This window comes from Argopecten irradians, chromosome 11 (assembly GCF_041381155.1).
Source record: "Argopecten irradians isolate NY chromosome 11, Ai_NY, whole genome shotgun sequence".
In the NCBI taxonomy this organism is placed as follows: Eukaryota; Metazoa; Mollusca; class Bivalvia; order Pectinida; family Pectinidae; genus Argopecten; species Argopecten irradians.
The window spans coordinates 2,267,385-2,295,156 of NC_091144.1; the positions used below are offsets into that span (position 1 = coordinate 2,267,385).

The window sequence follows — 27,772 nt, forward strand, 5'->3', positions numbered from 1 at the left end:
TATTTATCTCTCACCTGAGCTATATCTATGTATACATTTTTCATGACCCTTTGTACAGACCCTAACACTATCTAATGAATCCTTATCTGGTTACAAACTGTCTACTACCAATAACTGACGTCCCTCCTAGTGCTCTGCTGCTCTCTGATTGGCTAATCCCTGCCAAACTTGATTGTCAATCAAAATGCCTTTCCACTATGAATGACTGAATTCATTACAACTCTAGCCTTGGCGTTGTTTACGCTGTGCGACTTGGAGACACGCCCCCTGTATACCTGTAATCACTTCTTAGTGACCTTACCTATATAGGTATACTACACTATATATATCTAACACTATCTCAACAAAGTCTCCAATTTAAATCTATCTGTGGAAGTTTTTAAATTTTGATTTCACTAGACAGTGAAGCTGTGGATGTGTTTGTGAAGGGTGTGTGTCGCCTGTTATTACCGCTATAGGGCTATCTAATCTTACCTGGCCTGTGGAGGAGAGATAGTCGTGACCTAACTTCGCCGACTATCCATGTGCTCCGAAAACGACGCACCAGATAACAGTTTTATAAACTCCACCAAGAGGCAGATATGCTGCACTGACTCTGATGAGCAGCAACATCTTCTGTGCAGAGTTTGACGACAGAACACGTTGATGTATAGATGACAGTGTTTGAAATTAATTCCGTGGGAAATGTCATATGGATTACCCCGAACTTTCCTGTGAATCCGAGTGAACATGTGTTAGTGACTCAATAAGTTTTCTTGCGACTCCCACGTGGAATTATACACCATTAGATGCATGTGCATGACATGTCCACCAAGCGTTAATTTGTGGCAGTAACAACAACATGAACAGTTGTGTTGTAGCAGTGTCCATTCTCTGGACACTGTTTGTCAACGTTACAGCTAAGGTAAGCATCCTTAACGAGATAATCAGGTCTCTAACGAGTTATCAGAGACAGGTAAACGACTTTAACACTTGACTCCGACAGGTAGAACAAGACTTAAACCAGTTGTTACAGTCTTTATGCCATTATAAAACTTCTTAATTTAGTGTAAGACAGCACATTGATATTGAGCATTTGGTTACAAACTTACAGTATGAATTTGCATTACTTGAAAGCTAAAAGCTCACTAAAGGCCTTGAGATATTTAGCGGCCTGAAGTTTTCTGAATTAAAAATAACAAATTTAACACCAACGGAAGTGCTATCTCTGTCTGTATAAAAACCTCACTCAATCACACACTCAATGATCGTTGTAACAAGCCAGACTACATTTACCATCAATCACATACTTAACATGCACAAAAACATCAAGTTGCTTTTTAACTCTGCCGATCACACACAGGAAGTACAAATTCAATATTGAACAACTTGGTTGTAATCTAGTCCTATTTGAAATGATCCGCGAACAAGAACTTTGGAAGACATCATGACAAAACTGTATAATCAATGACCAATATTTACCGCTGTGTTCATGCATATATACTCCCTAGTGATTTACCTTTCATTCAAAACTTATTCAAACAAATATATCAACAAATTTTACAAAGTTTTTCTTTATTATGTCACTTTGGTGGCTATGGTAATTAAGGTATGTTTGTGTATGCAGAAAAAGTTAGTCAGGATGCATACACATTTGTCAGTGGTAACAAGAAATACAATCCTTAATAATATCCTAAAATTTTCTTCAGCATTATTGACTGATGTTCATAAAAGGTCACTTTGACAGCTGAGGTCTTATATGACAGTGATTTGTAATGACACATTCACACCTACTGTCTAATAATCAAAATCAACAGGACTTAATAGTATTGTTGGAGTGTTAACTTAAATGTATAAAATCTCGTTGTGGTCAGTTCTGGTCAGTTTGTGTATCACACTGACCAGCACACCTGTCAATCTAACACATCCGCATACCTGTAATTAACACCACAGCCGTCATGCAGGTAGAAATCTATAATACAGGTAGAAATCTGTGGCTAACGACAATATACCCACTTCATTCTCTGTAATATAAAGGTGTATATAAATAAACACACTCCATTCAAAATGATATTATTCAATATACTACTGCATAAACAGGCGACGGATCTACACTATTACAATACGCTCCTACAGACACAACGTAGCGCGAAATTTATTCCTACCATCGTGTCAGTGTGAATATGATACCAGTTGTTCTCAGTTATAAATGTCCTTGAAATTTGACAGTCGTAATTGGTCATTTATATAAAACCAGGTCAGCGAACTGAAATCAGGAAAATAAATGAAGACAGTTGTTGACAGCTATTTTCAATTTAAATACGGGAGTAGTATATCATTTTACAGAAATTCTACTGTTATAACTATCAAAAAAAAATTCTTATAATGAACTCCATTTATACAACTTGAGTCAATTTGTTAAAATCTAAGCACATTTACCATAATTTGAAAATCTACTTGACACTGTCGCAGTATTTTTTTCCTGTACATACGATTAAAGGGAGTATAACTATCCACTATTGTGTGAGACTGAAAATGAATCATCTATGATAACTTACAAGATGTGATTAAATGTTCAAAGTGATGGAACTGACTATGATTTACTATATGGGTAGATGAAGAAATTCCAGCTTAATCATTCACTTTTAATTCTTTTCAAAAAACAGGTGATATTAAGGCTTTCTAAATACTCAAACAGACTTATCATTGTCATCTGTGAAACGTTCCCAGGATAAAGAAGTATAATCAAAGCACACCCTTACCGCATCAGAAACACAAGAACTCTTCAGAATCAATATCCCCCTCGTGAGAAACAATAGAACACAAAATTAACTTTAACAGTAAAATATCACCATTTAATGACCTAACCCCTACAGTACCATAATTTTATCTCACACAGACTGAGAGCTAAAACTTCCAGGTAATAAAAATAAAACAGCGTGAGAAAGTTGGACTGAATGAAATTTCACACTAGTTTCCATGGCAATCATGCTTAAATTTACATCATTTCACTTTGAAATTCAAAACAGATTATTAAACCATTAAAGGATGATTCAAAGCATTATAAATAACCCTCATTTGTATTCTAGGTATAGAATGTACTATACACATTGATTTGGTCAGAATTTAAAAGTACATATATCTATTATTACCTCCATAACAAAAGATTTCAATAAAGAGAACACAATTTCTACTGATAATGTTGATCATATCTCAAAACTCCATTATCAAGAGCAGACTATCTGGGTCGATTGTGCAAAACCTATAGATTTTTTTAACAAAAATCATATCTGTGTTTTTCTTTAATTTCTTTATAAATGAAGTTTGTGATCTAATACAGGGACTTCAATGAATTTGTCAGTCATGGCTGGTTACACTGTATATCATTTAGTACATTGTACAGCAAAATAAAATGTATGAGAACTGTTAATTTTTTTTTGAATTTATAATAAGCCATAGATACATGATAGAGAACCCACACTGTGTTCCTGTAGATACATGATAGAGTACCCACACTGTGTTCCTGTAGATACATGATAGAGTACCCACACTGTATTCCTGTAGATACCGTATTGAAATAACACCTTCACCATGTTACCACACCAACCCATGCTCCTCAGGTGTGACACTTTATGGTTCTAAGAAAGCTGAGAAATGGACTGGTATGAAAACTGAGAAATGGACTGATCTGAGAACTGAGGAATAAACTGGTCTGAGAACTGAGGAATAGACTGGTCTAAGAATTGAGAAATGGACTGGTCTGAGAACTGACATGTTGGTGTCCATTGGAAAGACACTCATCCAAGTCAGCTACAGAAGACTGAAACAAAGGGTTTAAACTTGATTAAAACTATTTCAGTACAGTTGCTCATTCATTAACCATCACAGAATTTGTTACAAATTAAAATGAGCAGACAAACACAGAATTAACTAGAACAACAGCCAGACATCTAACTGGCATGGGAGACTTAAAAGTCGTTGTACAGTTGGTCATGTCTGAGACAAAGGCTTCATTTAGTCCTTTGTTTGGTCAAATCCCTAATAATTCATGAAACATAGGATTGCTTTACAGAGAGTGTTAAAATATCAACTGAGCATTCTGGTGTAGCATTCTCCAAGTGTTAAAATATCAACTCATCATTCTGGTGTAGCATTCTCCCAGTGTTAAAATATCAACTGAGCATTCTGGTGTAGCATTCTCCAAGTGTTAAAATATCAACTGAGCATTCTGGTGTAGCATTCTCCCAGTCTTAAAATATCAATTGAGCATTCTGGTGTAGCATTCTCCCAGTGAATTATCTTTTGTTGGCCATGCTTTCCCGTAGCTCTGATTCTCAAGTTTGATTTCTAGAATTATTTTTTTTATTGAAAAAAAAAATCAACATTAAAATAAATTTTGGCAATGAAAATTTAAGGCCATCTCTCCTAACTTTGATCAGTTGAAATTCTACTCACCAGGTTAAAAATGAAAACTCAATGACATTAAGGGAGATGATGATTTCAATTACAGACACCAGTACACAAATATTTGATTTTATGTTATCCAAGGGTAGTACAGCTATTCACAATATTAACACAGGGCAGACTACCGGGGGAATAGGAAGAATTTGGTCACGGAACAATAACATGGCACAGAGGAGAAAAACACTGAAGAAATATTGACTGAAGGACTGCCCACAGAACACTGGGGTTAAGCTGTTTCACAGTATTAAATGACTTACCTGTAGTTGTGTGTATGTTATGGCTTAACTGGCCAACAAAATACGCAGGTCCTAATTAAACTATACTACACCCCGATTTGTTAGCTTCACAGTCTGGATATAAAACTTTATCACACTACATCCACTTTTCACTTAAAATTTTCATTAATCAATAAGCTCTTGCTGCTCTTCGTTACAGTAAAAAAAACCCACATATAAATCGTGTTAATATGACATCGTCTTGTTCAATGAATTGTCTGTTAATAAAACACACATGTCTGGTAATAAGCCCATATCTGGTATAATAAGCCCATGAATGTCAATATGCCCATGTCCATCAATAAGCTCACCCATTTAGTTTATTTAGAACCTTTTTTGGCTGGCTATTTATAAAGATCTTTAATTAAATCATATTATTAGATATTGGAGTATATTTTATGTAATATACCAGCTGTAGAACTACACACATTATTTGTGACATTATTTGTTCAGTTGATATAAATGGAAATATATTCTCACTTTGATATTCTAACACAATCCCTCTCACTGTTAATTTGAGTTGGTATCCCCCTCACCTAGGTTTCATGGAGAAATCTCACCAACAACAAACCAGTCAAATGAGCTAAGAATGAACCTCCATTGAAAATAACCTTTTAAATGTAAGGTCAAAGGTCATGTAATTGAACTTTACCCATTGAAGTGAGGCTTTTTATCTAAGAATCATAAGTTAAACCTTTCACAATAGTTACGACCCAGTCCTCGGTCCTGGATGGCCCTCTCTATACAGTACGGATCTGATGAATCCTAATTATTACCCTATAGGGACAGGGCTCCCATTCTCTTCTCCCCAATAGTCCTCACAATTATATCACATTCTGATGGTGGGAAAATTTGTTTAATCTCAATTCGTGGAAATCTCTGTCAATGATCTAAGATTACGGCTGACTTTGATACAACTAACTATGACACGACTGACTATGATACAACTAACTATGACACAGCTGACTATGATACAACTAACTATGACACGGCTGACTATGATACAATGATAAACTAACTATGACACGGCTGACTATGTACTAACATGACACGTGACTATGACTATGACACGCTATGACTATGATACACTAACTATGACACGGCTGACTACTATGATACAACTAACTATGACACGAAGAACAACTCTTGACAGATAGATACAACATAGCACTATGATACAGGACTACAACTATGACACGGCTGACTATGATACAACTAACTATGACACGGCTGACTATGATACAACTAACTATGACACGGCTGACTATGATACAACTAACTATGACACGGCTGACTATGATACAACTAACTATGACACGGCTGACTATGATACAACTAACTATGACACGGCTGACTATGATACCTCTGTGACTATTTAATCGGGGCTCTAATCTGTCTGCTAAACAATTAATACATTATAAAATAAAAACATTATCTCCATTCTGATTATGTTTAAGTGCAATGAATCATTCCATTAAAGAATGTTTAAAATGTTAGGAAACTTACATAACTGATTGAAAAAGTCAGTTAAAACAGAGTTGGATCAAGTAGATACAAAACTACACTTTGAAGTTCGTCGCCAGAAAACAAGTGTCCGACATAATATTGACAATATTTTTTATATGGTTCTAAGTGATGATCGAGATAAAAGCCTCCTCACCATCAGAAAAGAACATCAGAACCTCTAAAATCTAAATAAAAACCTAAATGTGTATTTCATTACCTCAGGACCAAAGAAAAAAAATCGAAGGAATGAAATAAAAATTCAATTAAAAGTTTTTCATTCATTGATCAATATATACATACTCTTTACAATTAGGTGAAAAGCCTTTTGATATCAACATCTGAAGATACTGATAGGAAGTAAAATCCAAACACAAGAAAAATCAATATAAAACATAACAACATTTGTCTAGCTAGGATGTTAAATATTCAGTACCAATTTGGATGTCAACTCTTTGAACAAGCATAAAAATTAAAAATAAAATAAAAATAAAATAATCCATGCTTTGTTTCTATTTATTAGAAAAAGTACTTTACATAGAATTAATCAGGAGGCTCTGTTTCCTATCTTGACTTGTTTTAACAAACATTTGAATTTATGACACAATTCTATGGAGGAATGTACCTGATTGTTCTAATACACATGAAACCAACACAAAGCAGAATACTATAGTTGACAAATGCAAAATAAGCTTACAAACGCAAAAGATTTAATATTCAATCAGCATCAAGGAAATCAAATATAGCATTTCAAGGGAGATAACTGACTAAATCAGAATTAGTAGTCAAGGGAGATAACTGCCTAAACCAGAATTAGTGGTCAAGGGAGATAATTGACTGAATCAGAATTGTTAATCAAGGGAATGAACTGACTACATCAAAATTAGTATGTCAATTTAGGGGAGATGAATAAATCGAAAGTCTAAATATATATATCATATGAAAACAAATATGCTAAAGAAAGGAAATAACATAAATTCTGTTTATAAAAACAATTTTCTTATACTTCAAAGCATATACATCAACAAAATTGACACTTGACAAAATATTGCAAATATTTTCTTTTACTGAAAGTTTTTTTGTCAAGCCTTCATTGAAACTCCACAATACACATACTCTGAGGAAGCCCTACAACTACCTTATATATTGATATATAGTATGTATTTAAACATTTCAAAACAGTCGTGAGCCACACCGAGGTGTTAAAATAGGGTTAATCTTTTACGATTATACTGCTAAATCTTTAACTACAATGAGAGTAGACAAACTAACAGTCTGAGGTCACTGAAAGGTCTGTATTTATAGGAATGTCTGTGTTTTAACAGTAGATTCCTGTTTAATCATTCAGGGGGAAAATTTGATGAACCACACACTAAACTGAATAGCTTAAGGGCTCTCATGTAGCATTACATGTTGTTTTCCTGATATTTCAAATTCTGCACGGCATTAAAGCGAGGCAATCTCTCTAAGTATAGGATCACTAAGTACAGAAATTTGTACCCACACCGAACTCTGTCATTCTCTGTCTACTTATATTTATATACTTGTTTCTTATTACATCATGTCCCCATGACTGTGTGGTTAGGTGTCTGATATCCAATCTTTGCATATGAAGATTTAGCTAGCCTTAAATTTGCAAGCTATAAACAACAAGAATTTCACTCATAAAGTAATGATGTCACATTTGACACCATCCTGCAAGGGAGATAACTATATAATATTGAAAGATGGAATTCCATCACTAGCCCATACTCTTGGTGTAATTCTACTTAGAACAGTAACAACAAACTCCTTTCTTTTTTCACATTCCAACATTTGCAGCATTTTTCCACCCCATATTAAATCATTTCCTTACCTGCCTACAGATTTCATACACCATATGTTACATGATATATTATCTTTGTCTCAGATACATTTGTCAATTTACCTTGGGCAGAATAATTCAATTTCACGCCTTCCATTTTATCGAACAAATTCAAATTAGATATAATTATCAAAGCATGATAGACTGAATTTTACTCCCAGACAATAAATCTATTTCAATATCAAGATGTTGCAATTATTTACGACATGAATCTTTTATCAGCCACACAGTGCATTAGATATGGAATACCCCACATATCTCCTTAAGGTAATTGTTATACAAATAGTAAGATTTCAATTTTTAATTTGGCTGTATACATGCATAGTTCCTTGTCAGACACGAGGGGGGGGGGGATCTACTAGTTTCCATTATAAGACACAGGGGGGGATCTACTAGTTTCCATTATGAGACACAGGGGTGTGGGGGGTGGGGGATCTACTAGTTTCAATTATAAGACACAGGGGGGTGGGGGGTGGGGGATCTACTAGTTTCCATTATAAGACACAGGGGGGGATCTACTAGTTTCCATTATAAGACACGGGGGGGGGGATCAACTAGTTTCCATTATAAGACACAGGGGGGGGGGGGGGATCTACTAGTTTCCATTATAAGACACAGGGGGGGTAGGGGGATCTACTAGTTTCCATTATAAGACACAGGGGGGGATCTACTAGTTTCCATTATAAGACACAGGGGGGGTGGGGGGATCTACTAGTTTCCATTATAAGACACAGGGGATGGGGGGTGGGGGGATCTACTAGTTTCCATTATAAGACACAGGGGGGGGGGGTGGGGGGGATCTACTAGTTTCCATTGTAAGACACAGGGGGGGTGGAGGATCTACTAGTTTCCATTATAAGACACAGGGGGGGATCTACTAGTTTCCATCATAAGACACAGGGGGTGGGTGGGGGGATCTACTAGTTTCCATTATAAGACACAGGGGGGGATCTACTAGTTTCCATCATAAGACACAGGGGGTGGGTGGGGGGGATCTACTAGTTTCCATTATAAGACACAGGGGGGGGGGGTCTACTAGTTTCCATTATAAGACACAGGTGGGGATCTACTAGTTTCCATTATAAGACACAGGGGGGGATCTACTAGTTTCCATTATAAGACACAGGGTGGGGGGGATCTACTAGTTTCCATTATAAGACACAGGGGGGTGGGGGGGATCTACTAGTTTCCATTATAAGACACAGGGGAGGTGGGGGAATCTACTAGTTTCCATTATAAGACACAGAGGGGGTGGGGGGATCTACTAGTTTCCATTATAAGACATAGGGGGGGATCTACTAGTTTCCATTATAAGACACAGGTGGGTGGGGGGATCTACTAGTTTCCATTATAAGACACAGGGGGGTGGGGGTGGGGGGGATCTACTAGTTTCCATTATAAGACACAGGGGAGTGGGGTGGGGGGATCTACTAATTTCCATTATAAGACACAGGGGGGGGGGGGGATCTACTAGTTTCCATTATAAGACACAGGGGGGGGGGGGGGGAATCTACTAGTTTCCATTATAAGACACAGGGGGGGGGGGATCTACTAGTTTCCATTATAAGACACAGGGGGGGTGGGGGGATCTACTAGTTTCCATTATAAGACACAGGGGGGGGGGGGATCTACTAGTTTCCATTATAAGACACAGGGGGGGGGGTTGGGGGGGATCTACTAATTTCCATTATAAGACACAGGGGGGTGGGGGGATCTATTAGTTTCCATTATAAGACACAGGGGGTGGGGGGATCTACTAGTTTCCATTATAAGCGGTGACAAGGCTGTATTCCTTGATATACACTCCCAGCAATTTGTTTATTTCACTTATTAAACTACAAAGGACACTCAAGATGAAACCAGAGCAAATTAAACAATTCTTGAATATGAGTTTTAAATAGCTTTATGTATTTTGTATAGCGTATACAGTAATTATTTTGTATAAGTTCCTCCTAACAAGCTGTATACTGGACATGAATCTAGATGTTTTATAGGCTTCGTCACTCCTACTTCTTCATATTGAATACAGACCCAGCTTTTCAAAAAGGGAATATGTGTTTACTCAAAGAGGACAATAGCGAAATTTATTAACCCAGATAATATTAACCTACATGTAGATGTATTGATAAATGAAATGAATTTATCAACAAACGCAAATCACATTATTGACCTAGATGTAAAATTCTACTGATATTTAGTATGAGATAGTGTACTTTATGACCTTTAAGATATTTCTACATTTCAGTAGAAGTCTAAGCTTTATATCTTCTGTAGGTCAATTTGACCAGATCAGGCCACCCTGACCGATACACTACTGACCCTACTTATCTCCACAAGTGGTCAGTTGGTCAGTTACAGCTAGGTAACTCACCTCTGGTCAAGAGCAGCCTTATTTACATAATGTACTTAGGTCACAGTGAAGAGATCAGTTTGGAAACTGGAGTACTATCCTGCTGATTGTGAAACCTTTGATGTAGAAAGTCTGATGTTTAAATTTTGGTATTATACGGTATTATCACAAATTAAAAGGGGAATCAGTTAAATCAGTTGAACTTTTCATTTTTAATTTCATTTCTTTGAATAAAACCAACTTGAAATGCTAATGCTCTCAAGATCAATATTTGGAAATGGCCAGCAATGGAAATATAAATAATCTTGGGAAAGTACACAGGATATAAAATTATAGTCTATGTCTAACATTCCTATCAGGGAGAAGAACTTGTTCTAGGTCGAGGAACAGAAGTTTGTTTTTGCCAGTAACAGGCTTTTAATGAGATTACTGGAATTTTTGATGGAGTGATAGGGAGATCAATAAAAACAGATAAACACTTGTTTAGACCCTCCACCGGGATTTAAAAATATACACTCAATACCTATCACAGGGTCCAACAACAACTCCAGACCTAGCACTGATCCCTGTCTAATGCATGTGTTGATATAAACATGAAAAGACTCAAAGAAGCAAATATCTTTTTTATTTTCATGGAAAGAATAACTTTGAATTTATAAAATTGTATGTTTGCTTGAAGATAATCGATGACAAACTTCATTCTATGTTCGTGAAGGTTCTTGCTTTGACTCCAAAGTTGTTTGCACAGAGTTTCATGCTACTTTCAAGAGTTCAAGAGCCTTTGATCTTTCTCCACAATGCTTGTATTATCTATCAATGAAAGTTTACACTAAGATTCTTCGGCCCTTATATATCATGTCTCAAACATTCTAAAACTGTCAAGATGGTTTAGCTGACAACAAATTATCATGAAAAAATGTTATCGTCCATCTTTTAAGTTATGACACAGGTTGTTTGATGAATTGCCAAATAAAACAATGTTTACGATCAACATCAACAAATATCTTCATTAACATTTCTGTAAGGTACAACATGCTCTGGTGAATCTTATTTTGTCTTTACATTCTCAAACTTTGAAATTGTCCATGATCTCACTATAAGAAAATCTTAGTTCATTAGATCACACTGCAACTCCCTGTACATTTTTGCTCGCAAGGTCATGCATCAAAAATTTAATCTGAGACAGAAAGGAAACAGCAATTTCCTCAATTACAAGGTAAGGTGCGATGGCCAGCAAGGGGAAGTAATATATCATGATTTGTTGATTACATAAAAAACAGGACAGTGGACTTAGAGGTGTACAGCAGATGGTTAGTGATTGGGGCTACAACAGGACAAAGTTGAGGAGGAGGGGGAGGGGGGGGGGGGAGGGGGAGGGGGGGGGTGAAAGACTAATTTAAAAACCTGAGAAGTGGACCTTGGTGTGGGGTTGGAGGTTGTGGGGAGGCCTTAATTAAGGAGTAAAATAAAATAATGAAATATCTGAAAATGGAAACAGGACCTTCTGATTAGGTTTCGTTTTTTTTAAATTGAAAATGCTGGTAGAGCGCAAATTGATTTTAATGACATTATGTACCTGATCAAATGTCCTCAAATAAATTTTACATAAGATGTGCTGATTTAAATCCTCTATGATTAGAAGTATCCATGGGTGGCCATCGCAATACATAATGCTCTTTCCCCATTGATAAACCAATCAAATTCACTCCCCTTTATAATTCTTTACAAGTGACCTTTCCTTTCTATCCTTATCAAAAGAATACAGAAGCAATGGTATTCAATGAATTCAGGAAAAAGTCTTTTACTTCTACGAGAATGAAAGGCCATACGATAATGAGGTTTGCAAAATTGTGAGTTTTTATGACAAGTGTATGTAACCTCTACACAGGTATAGCCAGCCCTAGTCAACCAGGTCCCCTGTATAATATCAATTCTCCACAAATTTATTCCTGAGCAACCCTTCTGAGTAAGCATCCTACTAAAAATTACTTTGATTCATGTCAAAGAAACAGTTTATTAAGCTTCCTAAATTGATATTTTACGGCATTTTAAAAGGTATTTTTTTTATCATTTTTTCAATCGTTAAGGTAAAAAAATGATATAGATCACTGATGCTTACTGTTGTCAGACACACATCAAGTCTACATGACTGTCTGATGGTTTCAAATCATAAATGGTATCATAAATGTTCCCAGTTCAAAATATTATAGTCTAGCTCTAGGCCAGAAAGGGGGTGAGAATACATTCACCCCTTAAAATCAAAGATGGACTATTCCAGCCCTTGAATCAGAAGACTTCAAATGTGTCTTCAGGGGTGAAACACGTTCACCCTTAAAAATTAATAATGAACTATTCAAGCTATTGAATCAGAAGAACTTAACATGATCTTCTCCCAATTCAAGGCTGCGGCAGAAGTATCTCTGATTGTAAATCATCTGAAAATATCTGAAATAAAAATCATCTGATACGTTATATGATTATCTCTATCAATTTATTATTAATTGGTATATAACAATTGTCATTATCTATTAATATTAATTGGTAATCATCTGTGTCAACATGTATAAAGTGTTTAATATAGGGAGCTTTTGCACATAACTATTGTTAGAAAAAATTGGCAAGACTTTAATATTACCATATTGAAACCTGACACTCAATCTGGTGATTGAAACAAGTTATGAATCTTGTGTCCTACAATATCATGTGTATATTAACGTGTAATTCACCACAGACACAGTACACCGTTGTACTTCACAGTGACGGTATTGTACATCAGGGATTCCTAAATTTTATCCCATGGGGATAATGTTTCTCAATTAAATGAGACAGAAATTTGTTCATAATAAAGCTTTACAAAGCCTGGTATAAAAATATCCGTCATTAATTATATTTCATTGTTTTGTGTTCCCGTGTATACTAAACAACATTACGTAGTGTATGACCTGGAGTATACGTCTATATTTCATTTCCAACTTCTCCATTGTTTCTGAATATAATTTCTTGTTACTGGATCTGCTTGTGTTTCTTATCAGCCTTAGATAACAGCCTGTTTTATTAAACAAAATTATCATAAAACTATTGTATGCAAATTAGTATGGCTTGTTTCTGGTCAACACTCAATTCACGTCAAGACAAATGTTAATCGCAGAGACACGATTTAACAGACGCCCAAGTGCCACGGTATTGTCAGTCTGATCTAGATAACGTATCTTATCACGTCGTACAATAAACAATAGGCCACAGCACGCGCTCAGAAAACAATAGATATCGTAGGTAGAGTTGGATGTGTAATCTTTTAAACAATACAACTTCAGACATTTACCGACAATACTTATCAAACCGAGTGACAATTCCTGTATCTCAGAACAATTAAATTGATTCCCTCCCGAAGATCAGGAAAAATTTTCCCAAGCCAATGCTGGGGACCTCTAAAGTCATTTCTCAATTAAACTGTCCAGGTCCAATTATTTAAAGACACTCATTTCTATTGTTTTTGTAAATATTTGATTTAGGTACTTTAATTGGTATTGTTCTATAAGGATAAATCTGTTATACCTGTATAAACAAGTAAGGAATATGTTTAATTAACATAGGTATTCCAGCCTAAGTTCACCCCCTCACACTGACACGTATATAACTGGAAGATGACAGTCAGAGGAACAAAACCACACAGATAAGGATATAGGGAAGAATACAAGCTGTCAGAATCATAGCTAAACAACCACAACAGTAATTGATGAGAACATTTGTATTCACACGTAAATGTACAATGAACTTACAATATACTTACATTAATGAATTCATAGGTCACACATGTATATCCTCAAATCAAATTATCTAATTTTAAATATGTACACACTAATAATCCTAAACATCTGTTAAAAGTTATCTACATTTTCATTCACGGTAACATAGATTCGAGTAGACTCAATAAAAACAGTTTCCCAATCCTTGTGAGTGAACGCCCGTTATTTAGAGTCCTTTCACACAGTCCTTGTAATTAATTGGCGAGAGAACATGTGGTCAATTAAGAATAAATCAAATTTAATATCTATTAGGGATAGAGCAACCCAACAATAAGCAGGGTTTGATTTGAATCAATTCTACATTATCAAATGATTTCTTTTGTATATGCATACAAAAAAGATCCTTGGGATAAACAGCATTCTCTCGCGATTTTTAAAGTGTCAATTACGAGGGCTTGTTGACAATGATTACTGTTTGCCTGTATAAAAATACTATTTATTGACGATAAGGCACAATGATATGGACGGCGACACATTGCGTTAGAATATAAACATCAATCTCTAAACTATCACTTAAAAACACCTGTGGCCACCGCTCAATTCACTCCCTGTAAATTCAACTTATAAAAACTGACCAAAAAACACATCTCTAGATTTAAATATGTGACAGTGATATCCAGACATCCTATGTCAGATGTGAGGTTTGTTGTGGTAAGCTTGCTGGCACTAATTAAAACAGATAAATTATGCAGGTACAACACCACATGGCTCTGATACATTTTACCAGCATCAACGTACCACAAAGGACACTCAATATACTCATCAATTAATGACCGATGAAATTACATTGTCGATCGGTTAATAAGAAACTGGACAATGGTCACTGGATGACCAGCAGTCTGTCAGGTGAGGCCAAAGTAAAGTAACTGCCAGCTTTTACATTCATAACGCTTTGTAATCAAGTCTGTTATGAAGTTTGGACGTGGTTACCCTGCGGACAATGCGGTCAGGGAGATTAAACTGGACGTTGTCTTTGTAAATCTCTCACAAGCTTTTATCTTCTCCTAGTGACCATCCGTGTAATTAAAATCAACCACCGTTACCAAACAATAGGCCTAGAGATTTTTTAGAAAATGACTGATGATATTGGACAATGGTCAACGAGCATTTTTGAAAAATGACCACAGTTATTAAACAATGGTCAAGTATCTTTTAGGAACTGACCAGTTACCAAACAAAGAAGATGAGCTGATGACAAAAAACACAAATGACAAGATGATCTGACGTATGGTCATTTTGGCGTTGGTCAATTTAACAATGATAGCGTCCTCTCTTTTTCCTCATTCAAGCCGACACTTCAAAGGGCAATGTCCCTAAAATCATGAAAAAATTATCCATTTACGAAAAAAATGTGTAATTTTAGTAACGGAAAGTAATAAGGTTTGTCCTGTGACATGTTTTAATAACAATACGTTAAGATGTCAGCTTCTCTTCCCATATGTTCACCGACCTGGTCAGTAACCCCAAACAACTAGCTACATCTATTCAGAACAAATGGTTGCTAGGAAACCAATTTCTACAATTATACTTCTTTGTTGAAAATTATAATTTCCTATTTAGTTGAAATACTACCTGACTATAACCACATGTACAGCTCTTTAGGCAAAACCTTGACCCTTAAATCTCAGGACTAAAATAAAACGTCAGATTAAGGAGTTAATTCTTTGTTTTGTGAAGGTATTACTGATAATCGGGATTAGTAGAGACTGGTTCACCGGAAATACAAATGTAGAAATACAAACTGATCCACGAAAGTCAAACGGAGGTTGATACCGTTCCTTTGTGCCAGCTTTGTTAGCGTACTTATCCCTTAATAAGACCACGCGTCACCAGCACACTTCACCCTTAGTTTGGGGACATCAACACGAGATCATTAACAAAGGCTTGTTACTAACTTTAACTTCCATCCCTTTTCTGGCTTTAATTCTAAAATTTTCTACTGGTAACATTCATTAGGATTTTTTCCAAAACAGGGTAGGATAGTATTGATCTAGGAAAAACTATTGCTTATTTATTTAAGAACGTTAAAAAAGTATGAACATTACAATAAATTGCACTTTACTTGTTTAAATGTGTTAAAACTCTTATTGGTGGGGACTTCGCCACATACCCTAGGGTTAATCTTACTCACACGGATGTGCATGAGACTGCCTCACAGTAACAAAAACCAGAATATTACGAAAATCCACTTATGTATGCTGGTGAAGGCCACTTTCAGCTGTAGATCGCTTGCTGTTTTAGAGCGAGAAGTATTTAGACGACTCACCGCTCTGTTAAGCAAGTGAGCGTTACAAGTCGCAGATCTCTAAGGTAATGTCCTCCCAGTACGCCCAGAGAGATGAATGGGAGGATTCTGACTAAAAATGCAAATGAAATCGCGTAATAGTGAGTGTATCTCGTGACAATGTGGGAGAATTTTGTGTGAGAAGTTGTTAGCCGGCCCAGTCAAGCAACAAGTGCACACATTCACAATTTAAATGTCTGGCTTTGAAAGTCAACAACTTCAATTTTCACTTCAACTTATACACATGTGCATGTAAATCTGAAAATGTAAAGTGCTATCAATCTTATGAGTTTAGAAAGCATCAAACATATTTATTTGTTTACATGTTCACCTTTCCAGAAGAAAATTATGAAAGTTTCCTTGTAGAAAATGTGACTAAATCTGTAATATATTGCAGACCTATTCAGGTTAGAAGTGTCCTACCAATAAATATCAGACCATCAGTACAGACCAGACTTTTTCTCAACTTCATTAATATAGAATGAATGCAAACCAAAATTACATCAGTACAGATCAGACTGTTTCTCAACCTCTGCAGTGAAAGTGAATACAAACCACAATAAACTGAGTTTTAGCATCATTAACACCACCAGACCTCAGTTATTATTTCTAGTACACACCTGGAGTTCAATGAAGCAGTCATACCTGTATAATGACTGATCATCTCTAGCAATGCCAGAAGCACCAGTTAGTCTACAAATTAAAGCTTGACCAGTTCAGTTACTCAACTGAAGCCAGTTTTCAAGCTTGACCAGCTCCTTTACTCCACTATGGTCAATTTTCAAGCTTGACCAGCTGATGATACATGTATGGTCAAATTTGATCCAAACCAGGTCCATTACCCAATGTTACATCATGCTATTGGCTGAATACAGTTATGTTATTCAACATCTGTTTGACCAGTGGTCAGTGGCACTTGGTGGACCAACACTGACCACTACACCTCTAATTCTGTACCTTCAGGCTCCAGCAATTTGCACCTGAACGTGATAGAGTGACACACCTTTACAGAATCATCGCCATCTTATTACCAAATTATCAGGAAATCTTCTCCAAATTGAGACGTAATAGTTAAACATTTGGATACCCCATTCAAAGTCAGTGTAGCAATTATGATAACGCACATTTTACATACAACATGTGCAAAATACTTCAAAAACATGGTTGTTATCAATATAATTGATCATTTTATATAAAATTCACATTAAACGTTAAATCGTTGAGTCCTTTTCATTTCTATTTATCTGTTTGTCGATTAAAGGTATTAGGGTTTTATTGGAGACATTGTGGTTTTATATGATTATTTGCCCCTTAGGGTGCTAGCAGAGATGCCTAATCCCCTTTCATCCCTAAAAAGATTCACCATTACTTGTTTGATTAAAAAAATCCCTTAAAAAAAAAGAAATAAAATAGTTGAAGTGAATCTTTACTGATTAGATAACTTAAATGAGTTCTTTTAACTTCAATTCAAATACTAAGAATTCTATAAATTTATATAAAACGAAATCAAGACTGATAAGTATATAAATAAAGTTGATCTAGTTCAGTCATTTTTGATGTGATACATGTCATCATTTATGTCTCATTAACGAGTTATCTGTCTACCTGTTTTAATACCTACAGGTAAAAAGAGTTCACCTGTTCAACAGGTATCTATCTACTCCTTTAGAAATCAAATCTATTTGAAGGCATTCGATAAAAGCACTAACAGGATAATGCTCAGAAATGATTTATTCATATAACACAGAATTTTTATAACATACAGCTATATTCAAAAATATTCCTCTGATAAAAATTGCATAAAATCAGAAACATCTCAGCATTAAAGCGATAAATATTGAAATGATGATCGTTGTTAATGATTGGCGAGTCAGGTTTCCTTGGATTTGGCTCCTAATCTAGAGAAAGGGATACCGCCGTGAACAACAGGATGAAAGTTTAATACGAAAATACTGCTAGATCCCAGGACGAGATTATAACACCCGCTATACAAATCATCCTAAACTATTGTTAATTTACCGCCATATCATAATCCTCCTAGATTTAATCACAAATACAAGTCTCGAGTGCTGACAATACCAGACAGGTAATTATGGGCCGAGTAATGTATTGGTACCCCTATCACCCGCATAAAACTGACCAGATTCACCATACCACGTCGTCTTCATCGAAAACCGTCATGATGTACTTCTGATAGTGTCAGTTTACGAGGCTGAATAAATTCTGCAGCGAATTTTAATGTAGAATCGGGGACAGGTACAATACGAAATGGACACCTGTGTGATCAGGTGAATACTGAAGCAGCTCTGTCGACACACTCTAGGCAAATCAACATATGTTTCAATATTTCCAAAGCCACACTAGATCTGAATCTATACCAGTATCATTTTCTGATGATATATTCATATCGCCTATAATCGTGACCAGTATAAAAGATAGGAGCATTTTCCTCCTGCCCTGAATTTAATCATAAAATCTTAGTCAAAGAACCAGGATGTTGTGGTAGGCACGTTGCGTATATTTGATACAATGTCCCTGCAGTTTCAGAGGACAATAAACTACATCCTAAAAGTTTATTAAAGACATTCTAGCATTCTTTGACGGAATTTCTTCAATCTGATATTCTAATTGATATAGATTTGAAATTCAAAACAATTCTACATGTTGATGTTTTCCGCATATTTTCAATTAGTATAAATATACTGTGATAAAGATGAGTTGTTAATTCTAATTAATTAACAATATACAGTACAGCCTTTAACTTACAGGACACCTCTGTACTCAGAACACCTGTCTATAATGGACCCCACCTATACCAACTCAGTACAACGATAGGCACCTGTCAAAAACAGACCTTTTGCTCTTCTTTGATACAATATGCCTTTGTAAATGTTTAAATAACTATAAAATACTTGATTTACTTCTATTTCATTAAACTTATTGTTATCTTGATCTTTAGACTTATTTAATTAATATATTTTCATTAATTAATATCATTTTTTGTTTTCATTACAGTTGACGTTGCCGCCGTTCCAAGCATTAAAGGAGAATTATCCTGGATATTATCATCATGGAGGCCATTACCATAATCATCGTCTCATCAACTTAATCGGCTGTTATCAGGAGTTATCCCGACATGACACATCAATTACCTCCCTTCATCACGACACGAGTGCTCTGCGATTGTCGTATGCCTTTAATCGTGTTGGTGGGGTCCACTCTCTGGGACCTGCTTATATTCACTTATCCAAGTATGGAACAGACAGTGTGTTAGGAAATGATGGGTTACAGTATATCTATCACCCCATAGCCTACGGACCATACCTAGCCGATAAGTACGGCTATCCTAATGTGTCAAAGTTACATCAACTGGATCCAATCACCACAAAACAAACTTTCCACGGAAAGCAAGGGATCCTTCGTGTGATCACGTACAAAAAGAAACATGCAAATTTACCGCTGGGACATGTTGCATTGTGGGATTGTGATCATTTTCACCAAACTAAAGACTTCATCGCTGGCCACACCTTAATTACAGTGGAATTCTGGGAAACGCCAGGTAAACTTTCTTAACTCAACTTATAACCCTGTCTCTTCCAAATTAACTCTCTGAATATTATGTTGTCAGGAAACAATTTTTTATGCGTTTTCATCATGCAATCTCCAGGAGGGGGGGGGGGAATAAAAACTTAGTATCAAACAAGAATCCATGGAATTTTTTTTTTTTTTTTAATCTTAGTTTCAAACAAACCTTGCGTATTCACATTGTCCAGCCCATTATAGATATCAATAGTCAAATTAAAAAATCAATTTTCCAAATATCTAAAAAAAATTGGATCAGAAATTCTATAAGATAGCTTCCCCTTTTAAAGAATTCTTCACTTTTAAACCTTTGTGATCAGAAATAAAATTTAAAAAAAGACAAACACGGTAAATTTTCTGTATAGCTCTTCAAAATTAGGTTTAAAATTTGTATGAAAGAAATAAGTTGTAATTTGTTCTTCTAGTTGTCCTCCAGCCACATATATACACAAACATTCCACCTTACCATATGTTCCTAAAATAACACACCAACAATTTCAATAAAAACACCTTACAAGCCATACACGAACATCGTTTTGGAGCAGATGGACAAATCAGAACATAAAGGGCTTCCGATGGTCCACACAAATACTTAACATTTTGGTAAATACAAACATTTATCTAAAAGGCTGCAAGCCTAGAAAACAGTCAGGGTCAATAAGAGGCTTGTAATGACCATGGCCAATATTGGTACAACTAATGGCTGATCTATTAGACAAACATTTTGATGCTTCTGACAAATAAAGTTATGTAAGGATAGTGTACTAATCAAATTAACTCCGAATATTGTAATCAAAAAATTATATCACAAATTAAAACTGATCTCTGATTACTGATATTAATTAACCCAAGGTTTATTATCAAATTTTGACTAGTTAGCTTTGTAAAATCTATTTTTTTATTGTTTGGATTTTTCAAACTTGTTAGTTACTAAAAAGTATCTGTGGCATTTTTGGTCAATATATCAGCGTTAAAAGTGAAAGCAGACGGACCTGAACCATAGAGTAAACATGCTATACTCTGAGCCTTTTGTGTGTAGACCATATAAATACAAACTTATGTAAGCGGGTACTGATCAGCTTTTAGTGAAACATGATCTTTTATCCAATAACAACAACTGCCATGGAGGTCAGATAATAATAGTAGGAATCTGAAAGCGATTTTATTTCTGACAACAGCTTGTGACCTAGATAAGACCATCGATATCAATAAAGTGGCTATTCAAACTCTGTAAAACATCCGTTTTAGTAAAGTCATTTATGTCAGGCTCTCGCGTAAATTTTGTGTCACGATCATTGCGACATCTTGTGGGAATTAAAATGTTGTAATTCTCTTTCTGTGAACATTTCTATACACTGATCCTAAATCTAGATGTTGTTAGAATATGATGGCAGGAAAGGAGGTAATGAAGCCTATAAAACATCTATAGACCCAAACATTGTCCAAACTGAAATTTTCACTTCATGAATCAGTTTTGATTTTACTGAAATATATTCCTGTGTTAATTCATGGTAATGAATCTTTAGAACTTTTTACAGTCAAATAAATATCCCCTCCGATGAATGACTAAATAATCCCCTCCGATGAATGACTAGATTAAGAGACTTCTATTAGGACTACAAACTTCAAAATTCAACACCATATCTCCATGGTAACTGAACCTGTGTAAAAATACCACCGTTAATACCTCTATTAAGAGACCACTCAGTATAAATGACATCCGACTACCTCTATTATAAGACCAAATGGTACCACAATAATACCTGTATCAAAACACCACTTTGTATAAATGATAGTCAAAATCTGTTTGGATATCATTTTACAAAAATTACTTCCTATTTTAGGAGACCACTTTGTATAAAAAGCTACCTCTTTTAGGAGACCACTTTGTATAAATGGCTACCTCTTTTAGGAGACCACTTTGTATAAATGGCTACCTCTTTTAGGAGACCACTTTGTATAAATAGCTATCTCTTTTAAGAGACCACTTTGTATAAATGGCTATCTCTTTTAGGAGACCACTTTGTATAAAAAGCTACCTCTTTTAGGAGACCACTTTGTATAAATGGTTACCTCTTTCAGGAGACCACTTTGTATAAATGGCTATCTCTTTTAGGAGACCACTTTGTACAAATGGCTACCTCTTTCAAGAGACCACTTTGTATAAATGGCTATCTCTTTTAGGAGATCACTTTGTATAAATTACCTCTTTTAGAAGACCACTTTGTATAAAAAGCTACCTCTTTTAGAAGACCACTTTGTATAAATGGCTATCTCTTTTAGGAGACCACTTTGTCTAAATGGCTCCTCTTTTAGAAGACCACTTTGTATAAATGGCTATCTCATTAGGAGACTACTTTGTATAAATGAATACCTCTTTTAGGAGACCACTTTGTATAAATGAATACCTCTTTTAGGATACCACTACCTATGTAAATATGGATCAGATGATTGAATAATCATTTTAAGAATATTGTTCTAGATATTCCTGAATAATATTTTCCCATGAATTATGATACAATAGACAGTAACTATCCACAATTAGCTATCTGTAAAACCCTGGTCTTAAATACCAATCACTATGAGGCTAACTTTGTCCCCATTCCCAGGCCAGTGCTATCTTTACTAGCCTTCTTGGCCTTGTTCTCAGGCCGACAGCTCTCCCCTGGTCACGGGTATCATACCTAGTCCACCAGGGGAGGCCATTTGTTTATACCGTTTTTTGTTTGCCGATACCTTCGTTATCTTTCTAACCAGAAGTGGGAAGGGTTGTTTAATACTTATACATCCAGCTCCAGACTAACTGGCTCACAAAAACTTACCACAACACAGGTAATCTTATTACAGAATTGATCAAAATAGGAAACATATCTAACATAGAAATTTACACTTACAATTCACACAAGATAGGTGATCTTGGATTCAAAATAGGGAATATCTGCTATAGAAATAACTAGTGGTGGAAGGCAGAGTGAGGAGAAAAACGGCAGGGGATAGAGCACAAATAGAAAATTCAACAGAAAAATACTTTTGCTGATACTTTCACCGATAATAAGTGTATCAAAAATTATTAAATGAAATACATAACATTGCCAAAATTTCCAAGGAAATGTGAAAGTAATATAGTTCAAATTCATTATGGATAGGCAGTTTTGAAAAAAAAAGTCACTGTATGGTAGGTCTATAAAGCCCCTAAAACAATGACCAAACATAGAAATATGTGTCGTTATGATGAAAGGAAGTACTAGACAGATTCCATACGATGCTGCCAGATGAGATCAGAAATGTGGTAGATGCTTTTTAGACACCCGTCGTTTATAGCCCACCAACAACTTGGTGTTTTGCTATTCCTGGATTCTGACTTGATTGTGTCAATACTGGCTTGGCCGTGTCATTCTTTTGTGAATAATTTCATATTAATAAATATGGCCATGTTTTTGTAATCCTTAAAAGATCTTAAGAGGTCCCCTACCAACAACACTGTGACAAACTATCCTATCTACCGCCATAAGGAATTCCGACGTTGGTATCAAGCATATCACGTAGAATATTTTCCCTCTGAGGAGGGGCTCTGTGAGAAACGATGAATGGGCCTACTCACTGGTATTAAGCCACATTTTTTAACTTTGTCAAACAATCTTAATACGTCATATCCTCGTCTTAATTCCCCATTCTCTCACGGCTCTGATCCCTGTTCAATAAAGAAAAAGTACTGCATTACCTTAGCCCTTTGGCGGCAAGAACACTCTATGTATAGGTCTACTGAAAGTTGCGTAATATTAGATTGAAAATTACGGAATGAAACCAGTAACATATATATAATGCAAAAATCTGGTAGAAGTGAGAGGTCATTACATACAGAATATTCAAAGAATTGAGTTAGAGAAAAACACAATTTGGATGATTTAGTAACATACAAGGGAGAAAACTGTTTGTTTAAAACATGAGAAATTTCACTATTAATGAAAGAAATATTTCTGTTTAATGTCATGAGTATACAGTTGATATAGATCGGTGTTTATGATTTTGATGTGAAAATATAGGTTTTCATGTTGTTTATTTCAGATTCCGACTGTTCTCAAATGTCATCACGCAGTGACACAAACTCCTGGTATCAGAATACACCACACCAAAGAGCTCCAAACCTCAGCACAATTTTAAAAATGCCATATCCTGTCGCCTACAATTCTATAAAAAATGCAGACGACAATGAACATTTACGACATTCACGGCACAAAGGAATCCTGGGAAATTAGCACCTGTGTGATGTCACATGTTGTCATTCTAGTCATCGGTGATTATCATCTTCGTAAACTTTTTATATAATTCATCGGACATTTAAGTCGGCATGGTGACTGTCTATGACTCACTGTGTTTTAGAAGATTACAGGGTATTGACGTAATAGAGTCGACCACAGCTGATTTACAAACAAAATTCTGTAGATTTGCAATTGTGTTACATTGTGTATACACAGAGTCGGGGCTAAATCTACCATTACATACTGATATTTTTGTTAGCAGGTGGAAATGTTAAAGACAAAAACCTGATGAATCAAACTTACTCATTTGCATAATTATCAACCAATCAAGTGCTTCAGTTCAAAATGAGGACAATCTGCAAATCAAGGTTAAAGGTCAAGACGAAATAAAGAGCCAATCAGGAGTTCTGTTAGATTCTATGAAAAGATCTCTTACATATTACATGTATTAAATCAAGTTTTTAAATCTATTTTCATTATTTGATCCAGTATGATTGTTGTGAAAAGATATGATTTTTCAAAATGGCATTTTATCCTAATCACACCATTCCCCTAATGAGCTGTTCAGATCATCAAATAAGAAAAGAAAATACAATCAAACCTCATTGACTCAGCGGGTAAAACTTATCACAGTCACTAGAACATACAGTTAAATGGTCAGAACTAACAGAACTATTCATAGAGACGTTCAACTGTATTTCTAAAATAACAGAAATTTAAGAAATGCTCAAAAATTATGTACAACTGTATTTGCATTCAACTGTGAAACAAGAATTTTTATACATTTGGTTCATGTGTGTAATTTATGAAAATAATCAAAAATCATTACAAATATCATAAAGCAAATAGTATTCCTAGCAGTTTTTGTAAAACCATCAGACCTTCCCTTATTTTCTAAAACAGAAGTCATTTGGAATTGTTATATTTATCAAATACCCCAATGTAACGTGAGCTCCATAAGTAATAAGGCCCTATACACCCCTATCAGGGTAGACACCAGGTGATTGGCATTGTGTCAGGGAACAGGTGTGTCTATCAAATCTGATTACAGTTCTCTATTGTCAACCTCACAAAAACAATAGCAAAATAATGTCAACTAAAACATTTTACCAAAACATACTTCTTTTGTATCAATGTTTTAGTTTGATATTGCAGCATGATAACTTTTTTGTTACATTATGTTTTCACAAAAACAAAAATAATTCTATGTTATATCTGGAAATTTATGATTTAAGATTGACATATCTTTTAAAAAATTAAAAGCCTAATATAGCCACCTGGCATATGACGGAACAATTAAATAATCAAACTGATTGAAGGTTAAAATGGAAGCTATCTTCTCCCTGATAGTGAACACAAACTATAAGATTTAATTTATTACAATATTTTGATGAATCCATTTCTTTCCATTTTTTGGAGCCTAATTTAGTTTTCTGTTTTCTGACATCAATATATCATCTTGCACCAAGACATGATACATATTTTATAAAACCAACAACACCATCTGTTCAGTCTGATTTATATTCTCTTTCCTTCATTAAAACGATCATTTTAATTTTACAAGGGTATTCAGTTTGGTTTGTGTATGGTTGTTCTGAAGTGCTGAAAGGTCTTATTTATGAAACCATGTGTTTTCTTTTATGTTGTGCCAGTGATGTTTATGTGAAGAAGAATTTTCAAACAATGATTTTAATGTTGCATTTTTCTCTTAAGGGTGTATGCTATAATTGATGTTAAGATTATCCCCCTTTTGAATGTTATGTCATTGAAATGTTAAGATTATCTCCCTTTTGAATGTTATGTCAATGAAATGTGTTCCATTATTTGTTGCTACATACAACCATTTTTAAAGTCCAACTCCATCACCAATTAATTACAAATAGAATATTAATCAAAGAATATCAAAGAATGGTAGCGTATGCTCTTAAGTCAAAAACTGTACATATTAGTTGTTGTATAAAGTTATTACTATAATCAAGCTGATTGGTGAAAGTTCCTTGTAAATATATCCATGGAGGTACAAAGGTTGGAAAGGGATCAGGGTAACAGGGGAAGGGAGGAGGGAATGGGCTTCTATGTGATGGTGGTATTAAAGGGCATTAATATAAGGGAGAGAAGCAGGGACACAAAAAGTTTTACATTACAGCCTACCATTGATTTAGGAAGGTTGGGGAAGGGACAAGAGGCATTTACAGTGTTAAATATGGTAATACAAATTAAGATTGGGGGATGCAGGGAATTTATAATGGTAAATATAGTACTATAAACTGAGAGTGAATTTATATGAGGTATGGAGATATTTACCATAAAACAAATAAAGGTTAGGGAGGGGAGTGGTGCGGGTGGAGGAGAAGGGTGTTTCTGGTGCTAAGTATTTATGTACAACAAATTTAGATAAAGTTAGGGAGGAGAGAGAGGGGAAAACATAATAATAAATATGGTATTACAAATGGGAGCTGATATAGGTAAGGTATTGAGGGGGGATTTATAGTATTAAATATGGTACTACAAATGGGAGCTGATATAGGTAAGGTATTGAGGGGGGATTTATAGTATTAAATATGGTACTACAAATGGGAGCTGATATAGGTAAGGTATTGAGGGGGGATTTATAGTATTAAATATGGTACTACAAATGGGAGCTGATATAGGTAAGGTATTGAGGGGGGATTTATAGTATTAAATATGGTACTACAAATGGGAGCTGATATAGGTAAGGTATTGAGGGGGGATTTATAGTATTAAATATGGTACTACAAATGGGAGCTGATATAGGTAAGGTATTGAGGGGGGATTTATAGTATTAAATATGGTACTACAAATGGGAGCTGATATAGGTAAGGTATTGAGGGGGGATTTATAGTATTAAATATGGTACTACAAATGGGAGCTGATATAGGTAAGGTATTGAGGGGGGATTTATAGTAAATATGGTACTACAAATGGGAGCTGAATAGGTAAGGTATTGAGGGGGGATTTATAGTATTAAATATGGTACTACAAGGGAGCTGAATAGGTAAGGTATTGAGATGGGAGTATTTATAGAATTGAATATGATACTACAAACTGATTGAGAACACAAAATATACTGATTGATGATAATTAATTAATACTAGTCATTATAATGTTATGTTGCTCATCTCTGATCCGTGTGATGGCTGGCATTGTCAACTTATCAACAGAGACAGAGAGGAGAATTAATTTTATGTATTTAAGAAATGAGTTGTTGATGTAAATTACCAATTTGACTGTAATGATGTGTTGATTTGTACATATGTGTCAGAATGATTCAATATTAAATTATCTTAGTGTTACCATTGAATTAAATAAAATGAATCAAAATTCAGTCATTGTTTAAAGTTTTGTTTTGGGAAAATAAGCGAGTCAGCACATCAGTAATACCACC

At 35.2% G+C, this 27,772-nt stretch overlaps 2 protein-coding genes across 3 annotated transcripts in view; one reads left to right on the forward strand and one right to left on the reverse strand.

Annotated features, from left to right (window-relative positions):
• Positions 1-27,772, reverse strand: part of LOC138334289 (anaphase-promoting complex subunit 4-like) — a 106,905-nt gene that overhangs the window by 21,723 nt on the left and 57,410 nt on the right. The window lies entirely within an intron of this gene.
• Positions 246-27,712, forward strand: LOC138334288 (uncharacterized). 2 transcript variants are annotated; one of them, XM_069282928.1, is made up of 4 exons: positions 246-904; positions 19,541-20,084; positions 24,173-27,265; positions 27,383-27,712. In XM_069282928.1, exons 1-3 carry the CDS (start codon positions 842-844, stop codon positions 24,361-24,363), a joined length of 798 nt encoding a protein of 265 aa, XP_069139029.1. In that variant the 5' UTR covers positions 246-841; the 3' UTR covers positions 24,364-27,265; positions 27,383-27,712. The 2 variants fall into 2 exon arrangements, with proteins under 2 accessions (XP_069139029.1, XP_069139030.1); XM_069282929.1 differs by lacking the exon at positions 27,383-27,712 and adding an exon at positions 27,324-27,352.